The sequence below is a fragment of the Typopeltis vanoorti genome, chromosome 13 (assembly GCF_054136105.1).
Source record: "Typopeltis vanoorti isolate ZY-2024b chromosome 13, IOZ_Tvanoo_1.0, whole genome shotgun sequence".
NCBI lineage: Eukaryota > Metazoa > Arthropoda > Arachnida > Uropygi > Thelyphonidae > Typopeltis > Typopeltis vanoorti.
In genome coordinates, this window is record NC_143561.1 from 4,560,508 (window position 1) to 4,579,212 (window position 18,705).

General features: G+C 39.5%; 1 protein-coding gene across 1 annotated transcript in view; it reads right to left on the bottom strand.

Annotated features, from left to right (window-relative positions):
* LOC150099897 (pyroglutamyl-peptidase 1) overlaps positions 1 to 18,705 on the bottom strand; it is a 105,475-nt gene that overhangs the window by 76,895 nt on the left and 9,875 nt on the right. The window contains exon 2 of the mRNA XM_090403305.1: positions 6,513 to 6,557. Coding sequence (XP_090259431.1) covers positions 6,513 to 6,557 — 45 coding nt within the window. The remainder of the gene's footprint in view (positions 1 to 6,512; positions 6,558 to 18,705) is intronic.

An 18,705-nucleotide genomic window follows, 5' to 3' on the forward strand; every position in this document is an offset into this window, starting at 1 on the left:
AGTGCTAGCATTCTTCACTCAAAATTCTTAAGCCATGGCAATGCTCCAAGATGGCTCTTCATTTTATCACATAATTACTTACTTTGTATAATACCACATATACCCCTTAACTGAAAATTCCACACATCTGGCAATCCCCACATCATCACTCTCTCCCTATTCAGAGCCAATGTGGCTGGCTTGGTTACTGCCAAGTTCTCTGATGCTATCCACGGATCCAGCACTCTTGAACTCTGGATCCCATACAAAACATGGTGCAGTGATCTCTTAGCAGTTGTATAAATTCCTTTTCTTTCTTGTAACCACTCCTCCTTCCAAATGATGCCACCATAGCTGAAGTTCCCAATAACAATTTCTCATCATTCACTCTTTTTGTGCTAATTTGCCTATGCATGCCACTCTTTTGCACTCCCCAGCCCGTAACAGCAACTAACTATAGCCTATATGACAAGATAACTTCAAATGTAATGCCCTCTGCATCCCTGTCCTCTTAATGCACTCCTACTATTTTTAACTTCAATTCTTCTGCTATCATTAGCAAAACCCTTCCCCGCACCATCTCATTTCTTATGTGCTGCTCTCTGAAAGATTTATATCCCTTGTATTCTATCCCTATATCATTCTCCATCAACCAAGTTCTCACTGATGCTTCTTTTGGCAAATGTGAACTAAGCAATGCTAAAATTTTTCTCCCTTATTCTAAATACTTCTGGCATTAGTATACAAATTGTAATACCCTTCATCTCACAATTTCCCTCGCACTTTGTGTGGATTACCCTACTCAATTTCTGAAGCTGAAAAATTAGTCAGTATATCCTGTAATCATTTATGCACTCACTCATCTATTTATCATCATCTACTCATCTTATTACTCACTACACCCACAATAGCCTATAACCCCTCCCCTCCAAAAAACTAAATACTTTCCTTGACACTGTGCTTCCAAACTCTTATTGAACAATATACTTTCTTAAGACACTTAACTCAGCATTCAAATGCAAACATCTGTCTTATATAATCCTTTCATCCATCAAACTCATTCTACATATCTACAAACCCTAACTGATTAGCACAGTGAGTGTGTAATAATTACTCATCTTGCACACTCACTGTGCTAATCAGTTAGGTTTGTAGACTGAATGATTGAATGAAAGAGTGAATGATGAGAAATTATTATTGGGGACTTCAGCTATAGTGGCATCATTTGGAAGGAGGAGTGGTTACAAGTCAGTCTTTTACCAACAGTGGGTAAAATTTTATAGGAATTTCAACAATGGGAACATAAATTGGAAGGAGGATTGGTCACAGGGAGAGAATGAAATGGAATTTACATAGCTGCTATAAGATAATTACCTTAAGCAATATGTAATGGATGTGATTCAATGTTCAAGAATGTCTGATCTGATCACAGCATCAGAGAACTTAGCAGTAATCAATGTAGCCACATTGTCTCAGATTGAGGAAAATTATCATGTGGTTTTGATCTGGGAAATTGCAGACATGCAAGTTTTTGTTAAGATAGATATATGTGGAATTACAAAGCAGGTGATTATTCCATAATGCAAAGCACACAACTTTTTATATGCTACGCATTATGAAAAGGGCAACTGCCAATCAGTATCTCAAGAGTGGTGATTAAAATGTATGGCGACTCAATGATCCGTGGTGTTCAAGATAGGATGCGTGAGGAGTGTTTGCCAGGAGGAACAATAGAAAGGGTGGCTATGACAATTAAGAGAGGTGAAAGGGTGGATGAGATGATTGTGATGGTAGGAACGAATGACTTGAGTGGTAATGTAAGTCGGGCAGCGAGAGATATGAGGTTTTTGCTTGAGACTGCACGGAAGAAGACAGAGAGAGGAAAAATAGTGTGCGTGTGTTGCCTAGGTATGATAATGATGAGCTGAGCAGAAGAGCAGTGATATTGAATGGCATAATAGCAAGAATGTGTGACAAGAGAAGACTGGTATATGTGGATGCTTGGAGTGCGTTTGAGGAAAGAGAGGAATTGTATGCGAGAGACCGTTTACATTTCAATGAGGAAGGACGTAGGCATCTGGAGAGATTGCTGTTCTGAAAGTCAGCGTGTCCCAGGGAGGATGATAGCAGGGGTGGCCTCTTGTGGGAATGGATACTTGGGAGAAGGGAGACAATGTCAGGTAACACTGAGCCCAGTGGAGTCTAGAAGGGATAATGCTGGGTATAGAAACAATGGCATTTATATGCTTTATACTAATGCCAGGAGTATCTGAAATAAGGGAGAGGGATTGGTGGCACAGATAGCATCAGCCTGGCCAAAAATTATTGGGATCACTGAGACGTGGTTGACAGAAGGGGATATAATTACAGGAATAGAAGTCGCTGGGTATAGCATTTTTCGTCAGGATAGGAGGGGAAAGCGTGGTGGTGGGGTACTGCTTATGATAAGTGATGACCTATGTCCTCTAAGAGTGGAAGCTTTGGAAGGAAGTGAGACAAATGATTTTGAGAGCATATGGTGTGAGGTAGAGGTAGGCAAGACAGGATATTTAGTGAGGTGTTGCTACAGACCCAGGAGCACAAGGATAGGGACCAGGAGATGTTTAGACAGCTAAGTTTGGCAAGTGCAAGAAAAATGATTGTTATGGGAGATTTTAACTACAGTAGTATAAATTGGAGAGAGGAAGATGCATGTAGCAATAGTGGAATGGAATTTCTAGAATTCTTGAGGGACAAATGTCTTAGGCAACATGTAACAGAGGGAACAAGAGGGTCAAGAGTTTTAGATTTCGTTATAGCATCAGAAGAGTTGATAATAACTGAGATGACATCTCTCCCACCAGTTGGAGAGAGTGACCATGTGGTTTTGACTTGGAAAATGAATAGACATGCAGGAGTATCAAAGAGACGGGAACTTATATGGAATTATAATGCAGGTGATTATAATAGTCTTATCTTAGATGCCAACTTCGGGAAGTTTTATGGAGGGAGGAATTGGAAGGCCGGGATATTGTTAGTGCGTGGGAAATTGTGAAAGAATATTTGTTAGCAGCAATGGTAAGTTGTATACCACGAGTGAAGAAGTGGACACCATTTGGAGTAAAGTGGATGAAAAACAATATTAAACGGGAATTGCATGCGAAAAAGAGGCTATGAAAGAGATATAAGGAGACAGGTGAAGAGAAGCTGCATGAAGAGTATAAGACACAGGCCAGAAGATTGACTAGTAAGGTAAGGAAGACGAAACTGGAATATAAGAGGAGATTATCCCTAAGATCCAAAGAAAATCCTAGGGAATTTTTTAGATATGTGGCCAGTAGGAGGAGAAATGACTGTGGAAGAATGATATTGTGGGATAAAAATGGCAATAGAGTGACTGATGCAGATGACATAGTGGAATTGTTCAATGAAACACTTTATTGGAGTATTTCATCCTAGAGGAGTCAGTTTTAATGCTATAGGGATAGGGCAGGTTTGAGGTTAAGAGATACAGGAGGAGAGTGTTTTTCAAATACTGAGTACTCTGGATGTCAGTAAAGCTGTGGGACTGGATGGTATTTCACCATGAGTTTTGAGAGAATGTGCTAGGGAACTGAAGCCCTTGACCTGGCTTTTCAATGAAAGTCTGGCTGCAGGAAAGGTGCCCAGGGAATTGAAGGAAGGTAAGATAGTGCCTTTGCATAAGGGTGGTAACAGACTGGAAGTGTCTAATTATAGACCAGTCTGTGTGTCATCAGTAGTTGTTAAGATCTTGGAGAAAGTAGTGAGGGACCGTATACAGCACTGGGCAGATGAGGGTAATGTTATCTGTGAGAGTCAACATGGATTTGTGAAAGGGTGCTCTTGTTTTAGCAATATGCTGGCCTTTTATAATAAAGTTACAAGAACATTGGATGAGGGAAAGGCATATACTGCAATTTTCTTAGACTTAGCAAAGGCATTTGACAGGGTGCCACATGATAGGCTGATATTTAAGTTGCAACACATGGGTCTGGATGTCAGATTGGTCAACTGGATTCAGGATTGGCTGTCTGATAGGTATCAGAGAGTTGTGTTTGGTGGAGCAGTTTCAAGGAGACAGAAGGTTACAAGTGGGATCCCACAGGGCTCAGTACTAGGACCTATATTGTTTAACCTTTATATCAATGACATTGCCAGTGTATTGCAAGGGGATATTCAGTTGTTTGCAGATGATGCAAAGCTGGGAAGGATTATTAGTAATAGTGCAGATGTGGTAGCCCTGCAAGAGGATTTGAATAAGCTAGATAGATGGGCAAATGAATGGGGGTTTCAGTTTAATGCAGCAAAATGTAAGGTCTTGAGGTTTTGGAAACATCGATGGGATGCTGCATACTCTATGGGAGGAGTTATACTGGAGGAAGTTGGGGAGACAAGAGATCTGGGGTTGATGATTGATAGAAACCTGAAGTTTAGGGGACATATTACAAAGATGGTGAAGGTAACACAGAGGATTGCTGCAATTATGAGAAAGACACTGACCTGCAGAAATAAGAGGGTTATAATTCCGTTGTATAAGTCTCTGATCAGACCACACTTGGATTATTGTTCTAAGATTTGGTCCCCAGGATTTGAAGGGGATAAATTAGCTGTGGAAAAGATACAAAGACAGATGATAAAGATGGTCTCAGGACTGTACAAAGATAGTTATGAGAATCGGCTGAGGGAATGTGGACTGCAGAGTTTGGCAGATAGAAGAAGGAGAGGTGATATGATTGAGACTTTTAAACTGTTGAGAGGTGGTTACAGGGTTGACAGTGGGGAGTTCTTTCACTTGGTTGAACAGCGGGAAGGAGTGATGATGACAAGAGGCCATCCCTGGAAGTTACGAAAAGAAACTGTGAGCAAGAGGGTGAGGAGTGGTTTCTTTGCATGGAGGGTGGTTGAGCCGTGGAATGCATTGCCTGATAGAGTGGTGAGGGCGAGAACAGTCAATGAGTTTAAGGAGTGGAATGATAGATTTTGTGTTTCTTAGGGGGAACCTCCCCTTGATGAGTCTTGACAGACTCATCAAGGGAAGTTCTTAGGAAGGACCTCCCACGATTAGTCTTTTGACTCCATGGAGGCCTGAATAATAATAATAATAAAATATTGGAGAAGTTGGTAAAACTGAATTCAGAACTGGATGAACAGGAATATGATACTTTATAAGGTGCAACATAGTTTTGTGCCTTAGTAATTTACATACTTTGCATAATAAAATGAATGAAGATGCATCATAGAAATGGCCACTCAGTGATACCTAGACAACCACATTTTAAGGCTTTGCAAAGGCATTTTAAGATTGCGCACATAGCTCTTTTGCATAAACTGGAGCTAACGAGGATATTATTATTTGGTACCCTCCATGGCGTTAACAGCCTCCATGAAGCAGTTGATTGGGATTAGAGGATTGCTAATGCACAGATATCAAATAATAAGTTTAGTTTAATCCTTTATTCAAGTGTAAGCAAACAAAGTTTGCACCTGAAGTATCTTCAGGACTGAGGCAACTCGTGGTAAAGGTGGATTAAGTTATCATCACTTGTCTTAGTATCTCCCATAATGCAAAGCACAACTCCTTGCTGACATGTCTAATGCTAAGCATCAAGGGAAGGGCCACTACCCAGACCGATTTTGACCTTTATTGAGGTCTCTTCAGTGGGAGCCAGACCCAGATGTGATATCAAGGTTGAAGTAATGCAGAAGTCGTTTTTTCATATTTTTTGCCCCAGTCTGGGTGCACACTTGTTTGCTTACACTTGGATAAAATATTAAACCAAGTATATAATTTCTTGATATCTTTAATTTGTAGTATAACCAAGTGGAAAAACTTCCAAAACCTTTCTCCAATCCAGAGAAATTTAATAATGTGTGACACCTTTTGGCAAATATGACTTTTGCATTACTTCAACCTCAGTATCACATCTGGGTTTGGCTCCCACTGAAGAGACCTCAATAAAAGTCAAAACCAGTCTGGGCAGTGACCCTTCCCATAATGCATAGCATTATACATACCAGTAAGGATATGTGCTTCACATTATGGGGTACTAAGGCAAGTGATGTGAAGGCTTAGCTTCTTTATATGAGTTGCCCCAGTCTTGAAAATAGTTGAGGTGCAAACTTGTTTGCTTACACTTGGATAAAGGATTAAACCAAGTATATATAATTTCTTGGTATCTTTAATTTGTAGTATAACCAAATGGGAAAAAAAAAAAAAAAATTCCTCCTCCCTAAAGGCTCTAGTTTCTCTGATTTTGCACATCCACTTTCACTTTGTTCAACAACACTTTTGACAGGCTCTGATCATCAAATTTTGCCCATCAAACTCACTCCACACATCCACAAACTAATCTGTCATGTTTTCAAACTCTATATGTTTAGTAATTAAGTTAATACAATTATTGAAATATTTGCTTAATTACTATATTAATATTTTATTCCAGGTGTTGTTTTATTCACATTTCTCAAATTAGTCTAGTGAATGCAGCAATCTAAATTTGTGCAGAAATGTAAAATAAGCACAAGTAGCATACCAGTTACAACTACCACAGGTTCTTGATGAGGTTTCAAATCCAAATCTAAAAAGAGAGAAAAAGATTTAATTAGAATTCTGTACTACAGACAAAATATTTTACAAACATAAGAAATGCAGAATTTTTTTATTTATCTTAAGACAAATAAATATAGTTTGTTTATCGATTGTATTTATTGTTTCAATAATGTCTGCTAATAAATCATCATCACCAAACCTCCACAAAAATCAAACGCCTCATTGTGAAAGAACAAAATGCTGATCCATCAAATCATACCATAAATGCATTTACTGTTTCTGTACTCACACTATCAGGCAATTTCATTTCACTCATTCATTCACTACTCTCCTGCTCCTCACTCCTCAGCTTACACCTTCATTGTGCAAATTATATAGAAAAAAATCTCTCCTACAAAAATCTCTCTGGTACAAATTTACTGACTTATATGACTCAATCATATCACCTCCTGTTCACCAATCTCTACTCTCTACTCATATTAAGTATTCCAGGTATGACACTACTTTAATTCTCTGAACATTCTCCAAAATGTCTTAATTTCTTCAAAAACTTGGTAGTTAAATCCGCACACAATAGTCCACATCCAGTCCACTAGATACAGTGGAAATACAGCATCTTCACAATGATGAAGACAAAGATCTCTTCTTCATAAAAAAATGTTTAAATTGTGTTTAAGTGATCAAACATTTAAATTGTGGACCTAAGTGAAATTTAAGACCACAGTTCTAACAATGTGATCCTAAATTTCAAATCATTGTCTTCCATTTCCTTCTCCAAGATCATCTGTCTCCTTCACTGCACTTCTGCCAAATATGTACACAACATTCTATCCTTGCTTTTCAAATTTGAACTCTTCTAGACCTTTTCTAACATAAAGACAACTGTTGTGGAGAATATAGTTGAGATATTTAAATCAGCAGTTCATTATTTTTGACACCTCCAGGAAGTTCAAGGACTCATTGAGAGAGGGCATCTGCTCTACAACTCTGTCTCCACCATTCAATCACCAATTGACTGCAACTACACCAACACCATCTACCTCCGACCACCACTGGTATTTCCACAGACAATAATAAACATCCATGCCAATGGAGGGATTTGAACTCGCAGCCTTTAAGCTGGAGAGCAGATATGCTATCCACTCGGCCAACCAGGCCGGCAGAGTTTGAGAGCAGTGGAGGAGGAAGAGAGACTGATTGAGTGAACAAGGGGTATATGCAGAATTGAGCAAACTTAATGTTAATAAGAATGCAAGAATGAAGAACTGAAAGTTAGTGATAAGGGAACGAAAGAAAGTATGAATAAGGAAACGAAAGTAAGGTGCGGCAGTACAAGAGGTATAATAAATTTAGTTTAATCCTTTATCCAAGTGTGAGCAAACAAAGTTTGCGCCTGAAAGTATCTTCAGGACTAGGGCAAGGTGATACAACACCAGGGCAACTCATTGCAAAGGTGTAGCAAGCTACCAACACTCCTGTCTCAGTATCTCCTTTAATGCAAAACACATCTCCTTGCGGATATGTCTCATGTTATGCATTAAGGGAAGGGCCACTACCCAGACTAGTTTCGACCTTTATTGAGGTCTCTTCAGTGGGAGCCAGGCCCAAGCTGAGATACTAGGCAGAAGCATTCGTAGGTCATCTCTACCTATAGGAGTTGCCAAATGGTGTGCCACCCTTTTTTTAATAAATTACTCTGGATTTAGAGAAAGATGTTGAAAGTTTATTTTTCACTTGGTTAGAGTATAATAAATTTAGTTTAATCCTTTATCCAAGTGTGAGCAAACAAAGTTTGCGCCTGAAAGTATCTTCAGGACTAGGGCAAGGTGATACAACACCAGGGCAACTCGTTGCAAAGGTGTAGCAAGCTACCAACACTCCTGTCTCAGTATCTCCTTTAATGCAAAACACATCTCCTTGCGGATATGTCTCATGTTATGCATTAAGGGAAGGGCCACTACCCAGACTAGTTTCGACCTTTATTGAGGTAGAATGGGAGTTCATATCTCTCATCATTGGCCTTTGGAGAATAAAGCATGCTGAGGATCAGCAGACAGTAAAAGAGGAGTATGATATAAGATAGAGTAGGATAGTAGGAGGTAAAAAGAGGCCTCAGTCAACCTGTTTAGCCTTAATGGCTAATTGGTCTGTAACATATAACTCAATTTATCTGTTCAGAAAAAAGGTTAAAGATAGATTTTTGTCTATAGTTCACATATTATTTTATCTAAAGTAATGATTTACTCCAGTGTTAATGGAGGTTCTTTTTATGTTACTAGATATAATATCCTTATTTTTATTCCAGGTAATTTTTTTTTTTTTTTTTTTTTTTTTTTTTTTTTTTTTTTTTTTAAAGACAAGATGTAAATAATAGTACTTATTTAAATATTTCTTTTAAATCTAAAATAACAGGACTTAAGGTCCGGTAAGTAGGAGTGAATAGGAACTTTTTGAGGAACTTGTATACCTGGTACCACTGGGACTTAGAATGGGGAAGAGACTGGCCCGGGAGATGCCGCTCACGAGGAGCTGCACCGCCTCGCAGTAAGCCTTCGCCGCCCGGGTTCTCAGCTCTCCCCCCCTTGTTTGGAGTAAAGAAACCGTGCCAGCGAAAGCTTTGTGGCTAGGGGAGACAGAGTGGTTAATCTTTTTCCTGGGGTGGGGGGGTGGTGGTGGGTTTTTTTGGGTTCTAAAGAGATATACAGGGCCTGATGCGTCCCTGTATAAGAAAGCATATTGTCGGTGGTTTGCAGTATTGATTCACAAATTTAAAGTCTCCTAGTAAGTGCCTTTCTTGTGCAAGAAATTTGGGTAAGTAGAAAAAGAAACCTTTTCTTATTCTTGCATACATTAAATTTGCGTCTCGTATCTGGGATTTTTTCCGTACTTTCCAGATGTGATATTTTAGTACATTGATTAGGAAGATAGTGAACTTTTGGGTTTTTTGGACTGGTGGCGGGAATTGTAGTCGTATGACCTCTTCTACTGTCAGCATGGGGATTCCCAATGCTATGCTGAGTCTCCGCCAGATGCGTTGGGCTGGTGGGCAAAAATAAAAGAAGTGGTCCACCGTTTCCACGTCCCGGCAGACATCGCAGAATGGGTCGCACGGGTTAGGTACATGCCGGGATTTCACCAGTTTCACCGGGAGCCGCCCGTAGGCTATTCTCCAGGCTAGATCCCGATGAAAAGGCTGTCCCCAGCTATTTTTGATGTTTCTGAAGAGAATTTCATTGTTTGTACTAAGATTGGGTGTATCACGCCTGGAAAGTTGGAAGAAATCCCAGTATACTGCTTTGGGTTTGTGAGTGAGGATTGCTATTCCTCTGTCTCTGAGTGTTGTGATCAATTTCACTACTGTACGGTACCACTTGGGCACCCCCCTTGCGCGGGGTCCAGCATAGTCCGTGATCCCAAAGAGGGGGAGGAAAAGTCCTATAAAATATCTAATTAGTAGGCCAGAAATGTGGTTGGAGTTTAAGGCCTTCCGTACGGTTTTGAACGTGTTTGCTTGTAGCAAGCTTCTGTGATCGGGCAGAGCATAACCCCCTTCTTCCTGTTTGAGTTGTAGGTATTCTTTCTTTACTTCGCGTTTTCTCCCATTCCAGAAGAAATCCAGGAGTTCTTTGGTTAATTTATTTTCTTGTGCCAGTGTGATGCCTGTGATATTGACAGTGTGCATCAGCATTGGGGTGACGATTGTTTTTATTACTGTCGCTCTGCCATAAAAGGAGAAGAAGGTTGGTTTGAACAGCCTTATCCTTTCCCTGCTTGTCTCCTGCAATTTTTGGATTGGTAGTGCTAGGGTGTCTGAAAAGGGCACGCCTAGTATAGTTAGAGGCTGTGTCTGTAGTGATAAACCGTAGGGAAGTCCAGTGCTATGGAAATTTCCGAAACTTTTGATTTTGGTTTTTTGTGCGTTAACGCGAAGACCACTGACTATGCTGAATTTTTGCAGCGTGTGCAGATAGATATAGATGGACTCAGAGTCTCTGAGTGTAGCCACTACATCGTCTGCATATGCCACTATTTTGCATTGTCTGGAGCCTTGGGGCAGTGGAATACCGTTAATTGCGGGGGTGTTATCAATTCTTTTGATTAGGGGTTCTAATACTAGGGAGAAGAGGAGGGGGCTTAGCGGGCAGCCTTGCCTAACCCCTCTATTTATGCGGATTGGTTCTGTTAGAAACCCATTAATAGATAGTTGGGTCGTGGCTTCCGCATACATGTTTTTAATTGTACGCCGAAGTCTCGAGCCCACGCCTGTTTTTTGTAGGATGTTCTGCAAGTACCTGTGGTTGACGCTGTCAAACGCTTTCTCCAGGTCGGTGGAGAGAAGTGCCAGAGGATATTTTTTCTCTTTGGCCAGTTTGATCAAGTCTCTTAACAAAAAGAGATTGAATTCCATAGATCTACCAGGGATCCCGTAGACCTGTGAGCTTGTTATTATTTTTTCGATACCGCCCTTAAGGCGCGTACAGATAATTTTTGCAAAAATCTTGTAGTCTACGTTGGTTAGGGAGATTGGACGCCAGTTGTTCGACAAAGTCCGATCTCGGTCTTTCTTGGGGATAAAGATGGTGTGGCTCTTAACGAATTCCTCGGGGATGTTTCCCGAAGTGAGGAATTCGTTAAAGATGTTTATTAACGCTGCCAATGCAAATTCCCAGATAGATCTATAGAATTCTATCCCCAGTCCGTCTGGCCCTGGGGTCTTCTTTGTTTTCATCATTCTGCACGTGGCCTTTAATTCGGCTGCAGTTATCGGCCTGTCCTGCAGGGCACTAAGATGATCGGGAAAACGTGTTGCGTCCCACTCACTGAAGTCATCCGTGCCCTGCCGGTCAGAGAAGATACCGATATACTGCTGATGAAAGTGACGGAGTATTTCGTGGGTTGAGCGTAAAATCTGGCCCTTCTCCTCGATCTGGTGAATCGTTTTCTCATCATTAGCCGCCACCCGTTGTTGGTTGTAGAATGCGGCGGAAGGTGTTTCCAAATGTCTGAGATAGAGTCTCGTTCGAAAGTCGAGGTCCTCGACTCTACTCTGCCGCTCTTGCTGCAGTTCTATTTCTACTTGTCTGATGAGATCTCCGCAGGGAACTCCGCTCCGTTCGTTTGTCCGGTACCAGCCGAGTTCCCTGTAGAGATCCCTCAGCCGTTTGCGTTTTTGGTAGGCCCTTTCGGGTCCACATTTTTGGAACAGTTCCCTAGCCTGCCTCTTGAAGGTCAGCCAGTTTTCCCAGTCCCAGTTGGTGTTTGTCCATCTGTCACAGAGGTTCTGTAGCTGGTCGCTGAAAAGACTGGGGAAGGTGGGAGGGAGCCTCCAAGGACCTCTGGCTGTTTCCATCACCTCTGGGAGCGTGATTTTTAGAATGACCATCTTGTGGTCGGTTGTCAAGTTATGCACTGCGGTGTGACGTATCCTCTGAACATATTGTTCCAGGTTTTGGGACACGTACACCCTGTCTAGTCTTGTCGATATCTGGCCGCAGCCCCACGTAGTTTCTACTTTGGCGGGGTTATTCCGCCTCCAGATATCGACGAGGTCAAAATTTATACAGCATCGATTTAAAGCGGCAATGCCGCCAGTTCCGTTGTTTGCGTTCCCACCTACTTTGTCTAGACGTGTGTCTTCCACACAGTTCCAGTCTCCTGCAACTATTAGGTGTTCTACTCCCAGGAGATAGTTTTCAAGGGCAGAGAAGAAACCACTTCTGTGGTATGGATTGTTCGGGGCGTAAACTGCAGCAAGTCGGATGGTACGGCCACCGTACTTCCAGTCCACCGTTACTAGGCATCCTGCGGCGTCTTTTTGGACGTTGAAGAACCCCCCCGCGATTGGGGGGCGAATTAGTATCCCCACCCCTCGCGAGTGAGCGTCCCCGAAGCACCAGTAGCTGGTGACCGGATAGCTTCTTGAGAAGTTCTCCACGTCCCAATGCTTATAGAAATGGGTTTCTTGTATCAGGAGGATATTAATTTTGTGTGTTAACATTAGCCTCCAGACAGCGCTTTGCGCAAAGGGGTTGCGTAGTCCGTTAGTGTTTAAAGTTGCGATTTTAACTTCCATGGTGGTGTTAGAATGAGGGGGGGGCGTTATCTGGTGTTTGTTTTATGAAAGCCGGTTCTGGTTCCTCGTCGGAGCTGGTTGCACTTTGAGCATCCGAGACAATGACGAGCCTGTCTGTAGAGTCCCTGTCTTCGTCAGAGTCCATTTCATGGACTTGGGGTTGTGCCACTTGATCCATTACTGGGGGTAGGCTCTCTAACATTGTAACGTCATTGTCGAGAGTAATTTATTAAAAAAAGGGTGGCACACCATTTGGCAACTCCTATAGGTAGAAATGACCTACGAATGCTTCTGCCTAGTATCTCAGCTTGGGCCTGGCTCCCACTGAAGAGACCTCAATAAAGGTCGAAACTAGTCTGGGTAGTGGCCCTTCCCTTAATGCATGACATGAGACATATCCGCAAGGAGATGTGTTTTGCATTAAAGGAGATACTGAGACAGGAGTGTTGGTAGCTTGCTACACCTTTGCAACAAGTTGCCCTGGTGTTGTATCACCTTGCCCTAGTTCTGAAGATACTTTCAGGCGCAAACTTTGTTTGCTCACACTTGGATAAAGGATTAAACTAAATTTATTATACTCTAACCAAGTGAAAAATAAACTTTCAACATCTTTCTCTAAATCCAGAGTAATTTATTAAAAAAAGGGTGGCACACCATTTGGCAACTCCTATAGGTAGAGATGACCTACGAATGCTTCAGCCTAGTATCTCAGCTTGGGCCTGGCTCCCACTGAAGAGACCTCAATAAAGGTCGAAACTAGTCTGGGTAGTGGCCCTTCCCTTAATGCATAACATGAGACATATCCGCAAGGAGATGTGTTTTGCATTAAAGGAGATACTGAGACAGGAGTGTTGGTAGCTTGCTACACCTTTGCAACGAGTTGCCCTGGTGTTGTATCACCTTGCCCTAGTCCTGAAGATACTTTCAGGCGCAAACTTTGTTTGCTCACACTTGGATAAAGGATTAAACTAAATTTATTATACTCTAACCAAGTGAAAAATAAACTTTCAACAAGTACAAGAGGTAGTGAGACTGTGGGAGTGACATAATGAAATTCTCGGAATGCAAGATTTGATGAAACAGTTATTGAAAATGAAAAATGAAATGAGGAATATGTGGAGTGATATCAGACGTTTAGTGGAAACTAATGAAAGTGTGTAAAAGAATAGAATGAAAGTAAAAAAAAGAGTACAAGAAGCGAGTGATAACAGGACAGCAGTATATAGAGATTCCATAGTTAGAGGATAAGTTAATGATTGAGTCCATAAAGTCTCTATCCAGGAGGGAGAATCATCATCATCATCAAATTCCTGCCATGTACCCTCAAGGGGTGTACAGGATATGACAGTACTACATGAAAAAATTACATCATTACTAACTTCCTATCTACAATTTTCCTCCAAATCAGTCTGTTACTTGTCAAGACTCCAACATTATCAGATCTTATATTTCTATCGTCTAAGGCATTTTGTACCGTATCAATCCACCTATATCTTGGTCTTCCTCTGGGTCGTTTTCCTGCTAACCTGGCAGAGAACACTTGTTTTGCTAATCTTTCCTCTCCCATTCTATGTAAGTGACCATACCACCTGAGATTAGCTCTGCTAATGCATTCCTGGATGCTGTCAATGTCAAGTTCTTTCCTAATATCCTCATTTTTAATATGATACTGCCATTGATGCCATCTATTCATGCCTCTAATCTTTCTCAGGACTCTCATATCTGCGGTCTCTAGTCTTTGGTCAAGTGTTTTACTTCTGACCCAGCTCTCAGATCCATAAGTTAAAACTGGTTTGAACACTGTCTTGTATACAGCTAATTTAGTGTTCCGACTAATTTCTCTCTTATTCCATATGAATTTATTCAATTGACTTCCCACCTACCAGCTTTGCTGATTCTGTTGTCTATTTCTATATTTAATTTACCATCTTCAGTAAAAATTGTGCCAAAGTAGCTGAAATGTTTTACTTGTTCCACAGGTTCTCCATTCACAACACAGTTGACATTTTCAATGATTCTGCCTATTTTCATTGTCTTTGTCTTTTTATTGCTGACCTTCATACCATATCTATTACAACAGCTATTCATTTTAGTCAGAGAATCTTGCAGACTTGTAGCGGATTTATTTAGAAGTATAACATCATCCGCATAAAGCAAAGAGCTGACATTAACATCTCCAATTTTGATATCAGGTTTAATACCACATTCCTTCATAATGTGATCCATATAGATAATGAATAACAGAGGGGATAATGTACATCCTTGTCTCACACCAGATTTAACATTAAACCATCTTCCTGTTCTTCCTTCAATTCTAACTGCTGACTTACAACTCAAATAAAGACTAAGTATTGCTTGATATAATGCCCCATAACTGCAGCGTATTGAATAGCTTCTCTCTTGGCACCTTGTCATATGCCTTTTCCAAATCGACAAAACTTAAATACAGATCTTTGTTATATTCCCATGCTTTCTCGACTATTTGTCGTAAAGTGAAGATCTGATCCTGACAGCCTCTATTTGGCCTGAATCCAGCTTGTTCTTCCACAATTCTTCTCAACCGTTTCTCAAGTATACTTGCATAGATCTTGCCAGGAACACTCAGTAGGGAAATACCTCTGTAATTCTCACATTCAGTTTTATTTCCCTTTTTATATATGGGTACTATGAGAGCTCTACTCCAATCATCGGGAATTCGTCCCTCTGTCCAGGCTTTCTGAACTATGCAGTGCAGCCATTGTAAGACTTTTATACCACCATACTTCAGCATTTCTGGTCGAATATCATCTACTCCTGCTGCCTTTCCACATTTCAAGCCTTTGATGGCTTTTTCTACTTCAAGTATGGATATGTATTCCTGACTGCATGCCTGGTCAGTGTTTTTTATCACTATGCTGTCATCACTGCTTGTTTCATTTAGCAGTTTTTCAAAGTAATTACTCCATACTTCAAGGATATCTTTTTCTCCTGTTTTCATGTCACCTTTATCATCTCTAACTCCTTTTACAGCACTCTTTCCTCCATTCCTAAGCTTCTTCAACAACCTCCAGAATATTTTGCCACCTTCTTGATATTTATTTTCTATATTCTTGCCAAAGTCCTCCCATGACTTTTGTTTAGCTAGTTTTACACACTGTTTAGCTTTCTTACATTTGTCTCTGTATTCTGTAAGAGCAAAAGCTGACTTATTCGCCAGAAACTTTTGATATGCTTTCTTCTTTTCCTTCACTGCCTCTTTAACTTCCTGTGTCCACCAGGGAGTTCTGATTTTTTTATCCTTGCACACAACCTCACCACATGCCTCTCTGGCAGAATCAATCAATGTTTTCTTCAGAGTTTGCCACTGAATCTCCAAGGTTTGATTCCTGTTCTCAAACTCTTTTATTTTATTTTCAATAATCTTTCTGTATTTTAGTCTACAGTTCACATCTGAGAGCTGCTCAACTTTTATTCGCTTTAAAACTTTCTTACATGTTATTCTTTTCAATATGAAATTCAATTTTATCCTGCTCAAGACTAAATAGTGATCACTTTCAATTTCAAATCCTCTGTACACTCTGGTGTCCTGCACCAGGGAGAAAACATCACTATCAACAATAACATAGTCAATGAGACTTTTCTTATTCCTAGCCTCTTCTCTCCATGTGAATTTGTGCACATTTTTATGTTGGAACATGGTGTTAGTAATAACCAGTCCATGTCCTGAGCAGAAATCCAACAGATATTTGCCATTATTATTAGCTTTGCTCTTTTCTCCAAATTTTCCCAAAATATTTTTGTATGTCTAACAATCATTTACTACTCTGCTATTTAGATACCCAACAAGGACCAACTTTTCATTTTTCATTGTGTCAGTTGCTTTTTCTAAAGCCTCAAAAAATTCCTCCACTTCTACCTTAGTAGAACCTTCTGTGGGACCATAGGCAAAAATAAGTCTCATTGTCCAGTTCCCCATTCTCATATTTGCCCGCATTACTCCACTTGAGACTGACTGCCATTCAAGAAGATTAGCCTTGTATTTTGTGTTGAATACTATGGCTACTCCTTCTTTTCCTTGATTGGCATTGTCTGAATATAACATTTTGTATTTATTGCTCAGAAAGATCTCGCCAGTTTTTATCGTTTTTGTTTCAGTCACCCCTATTATGTCGATCTGGTACTTATCTAATTCCTCAGCTAGCTCCATTTCTTTGCCATTCAGGCTTCTTACGTTGATAGTACCGATCTTTAACTCTGGTGATGTTGAGTTGGGGTTTGTTTTCAGATTTGTTCCAGTATCTAAATTTATTTATTTTTTTTTTCTATATATTTATTTATATAAATATTTATTTATTTATATATATATTTATATATAAATATATATATATATAAGATTATATTTATATATATATATAAGATTTATTTATACATACATAAATAAATCTAAATTTATTTATATATAAATTTATAATGTTATTCAGTGTAAAAATGATTATCGTATTATTAAATTGATGTTTCAAGGATACTTGCGACATAAGACTGAATGATATAATCACGTAATCACAAGAAAGATATTTATTTAACCAAATATTTCGGTCTGGAAATAGCAGACCATCGTCAGTGGTATTACAAGAACAGTTTAAAAAATACAAGCTAGAATACTAACAATAGATCGTTAAAATTAGAAAACGCCGCGTGATGTTATATCACTAAGTATGAAACGGAATATTTTGAAGTAGAAACATGACTGAATTTGCTATTAAAAAAAAAAAAAAATTAACTAATGAGTAATCTTGATTAGACTTTCCCAGATTTGCATAAAGTTTACTATGGAATTAGAAGAAAACAAACAGTTATCTTTTTTAGACGTTCTCCTCATCCGATCACCTTCAAATATTCTTACAACTACAGTATACAGGAAACCAACATTCACAGGTCATTATATTCTTAAAGAATCAGTCCATCATCCATGTCAAAAAACAGGAATTATAAAATGCCTCATCAGAAGAGCCAAAACTAATTGTTCTACTTTTGATTATCTACAGAAAGAACTTTCTACTATCCAACAACACATGAAACTCGATGGCTTTTCTGAAAAAAGTACTCAACATCTTCTCAATTCTTATAACCCTCCACAAAACAACAAAGTTTCAATACGTCGAGTGCCTATTCCTTTTATCTCCGGTATTTCAGAACCTATCGCAAGAATTTTAAAGAAATATGATTTAACAACTACGTATTCACCTATTAACAAATTGTCTTCTCATTTTCCTTCTCCTAAAGACAAACGCTCAACTTTATCTCTTCCTGGAGTTTATCAAATTCCATGCAACTGTGATCTCTCTTATTTTGGACAAACTGGACGTTCTCTTGAAAAAAGAATTCAAGAACATCAATCATCCATTCTTCACAACAAACCTGAAAAGTCTGGATTGGCTCAACACGGGATTGAAACTGACCACAGCATCCTTTGGTCCAGGACTCGCCTCTTACATAGATCCCATTATAGGTTCGAACGTTTGTTCAAGGAAAGCGTGGAGGCCTTGCTCCATCGTCCCAACCTGAATCGTAATGACTGTATATCTATATCAAAAATCTGGGAAATTCTAATCAAGATTACTCATTAATTAATTTTTTTTTTTTTTTTTTTTAAATAGCAAATTCAGTCATGTTTCTACTTCAAAATATTCCGTTTCATACTTAGTGATATAACATCATGCGGCGTTTTCTAATTTTAACGATCTATTGTTAGTATTCTAGCTTGTATTTTTTAAACTGTTCTTGTAATACCACTGACGATGGTGTGCTATTTCCAGACCGAAATATTTGGTTAAATAAATATCTTTCTTGTGATTACGTGATTATATCATTCATTATTAAATTGTTTTCATTATGTTGATTTGGAAAAAAAAAAAACTAGTGAGAAAAATATTTATGCATTGTAACTCACCATCGAAGTTAGCTGAGCAAGGAAAGCAGCAGAAGAATATCAACTTGTCAGGGAAACGCTTACCATATTTACTCGAAAATAACTCGTCCTCACGTAGCACTGGCACCCCTGATTTTACTTTACAAAAAAAGACATTAAAAAGTGTTGCATATGCCTCACACACCAATAGCCATT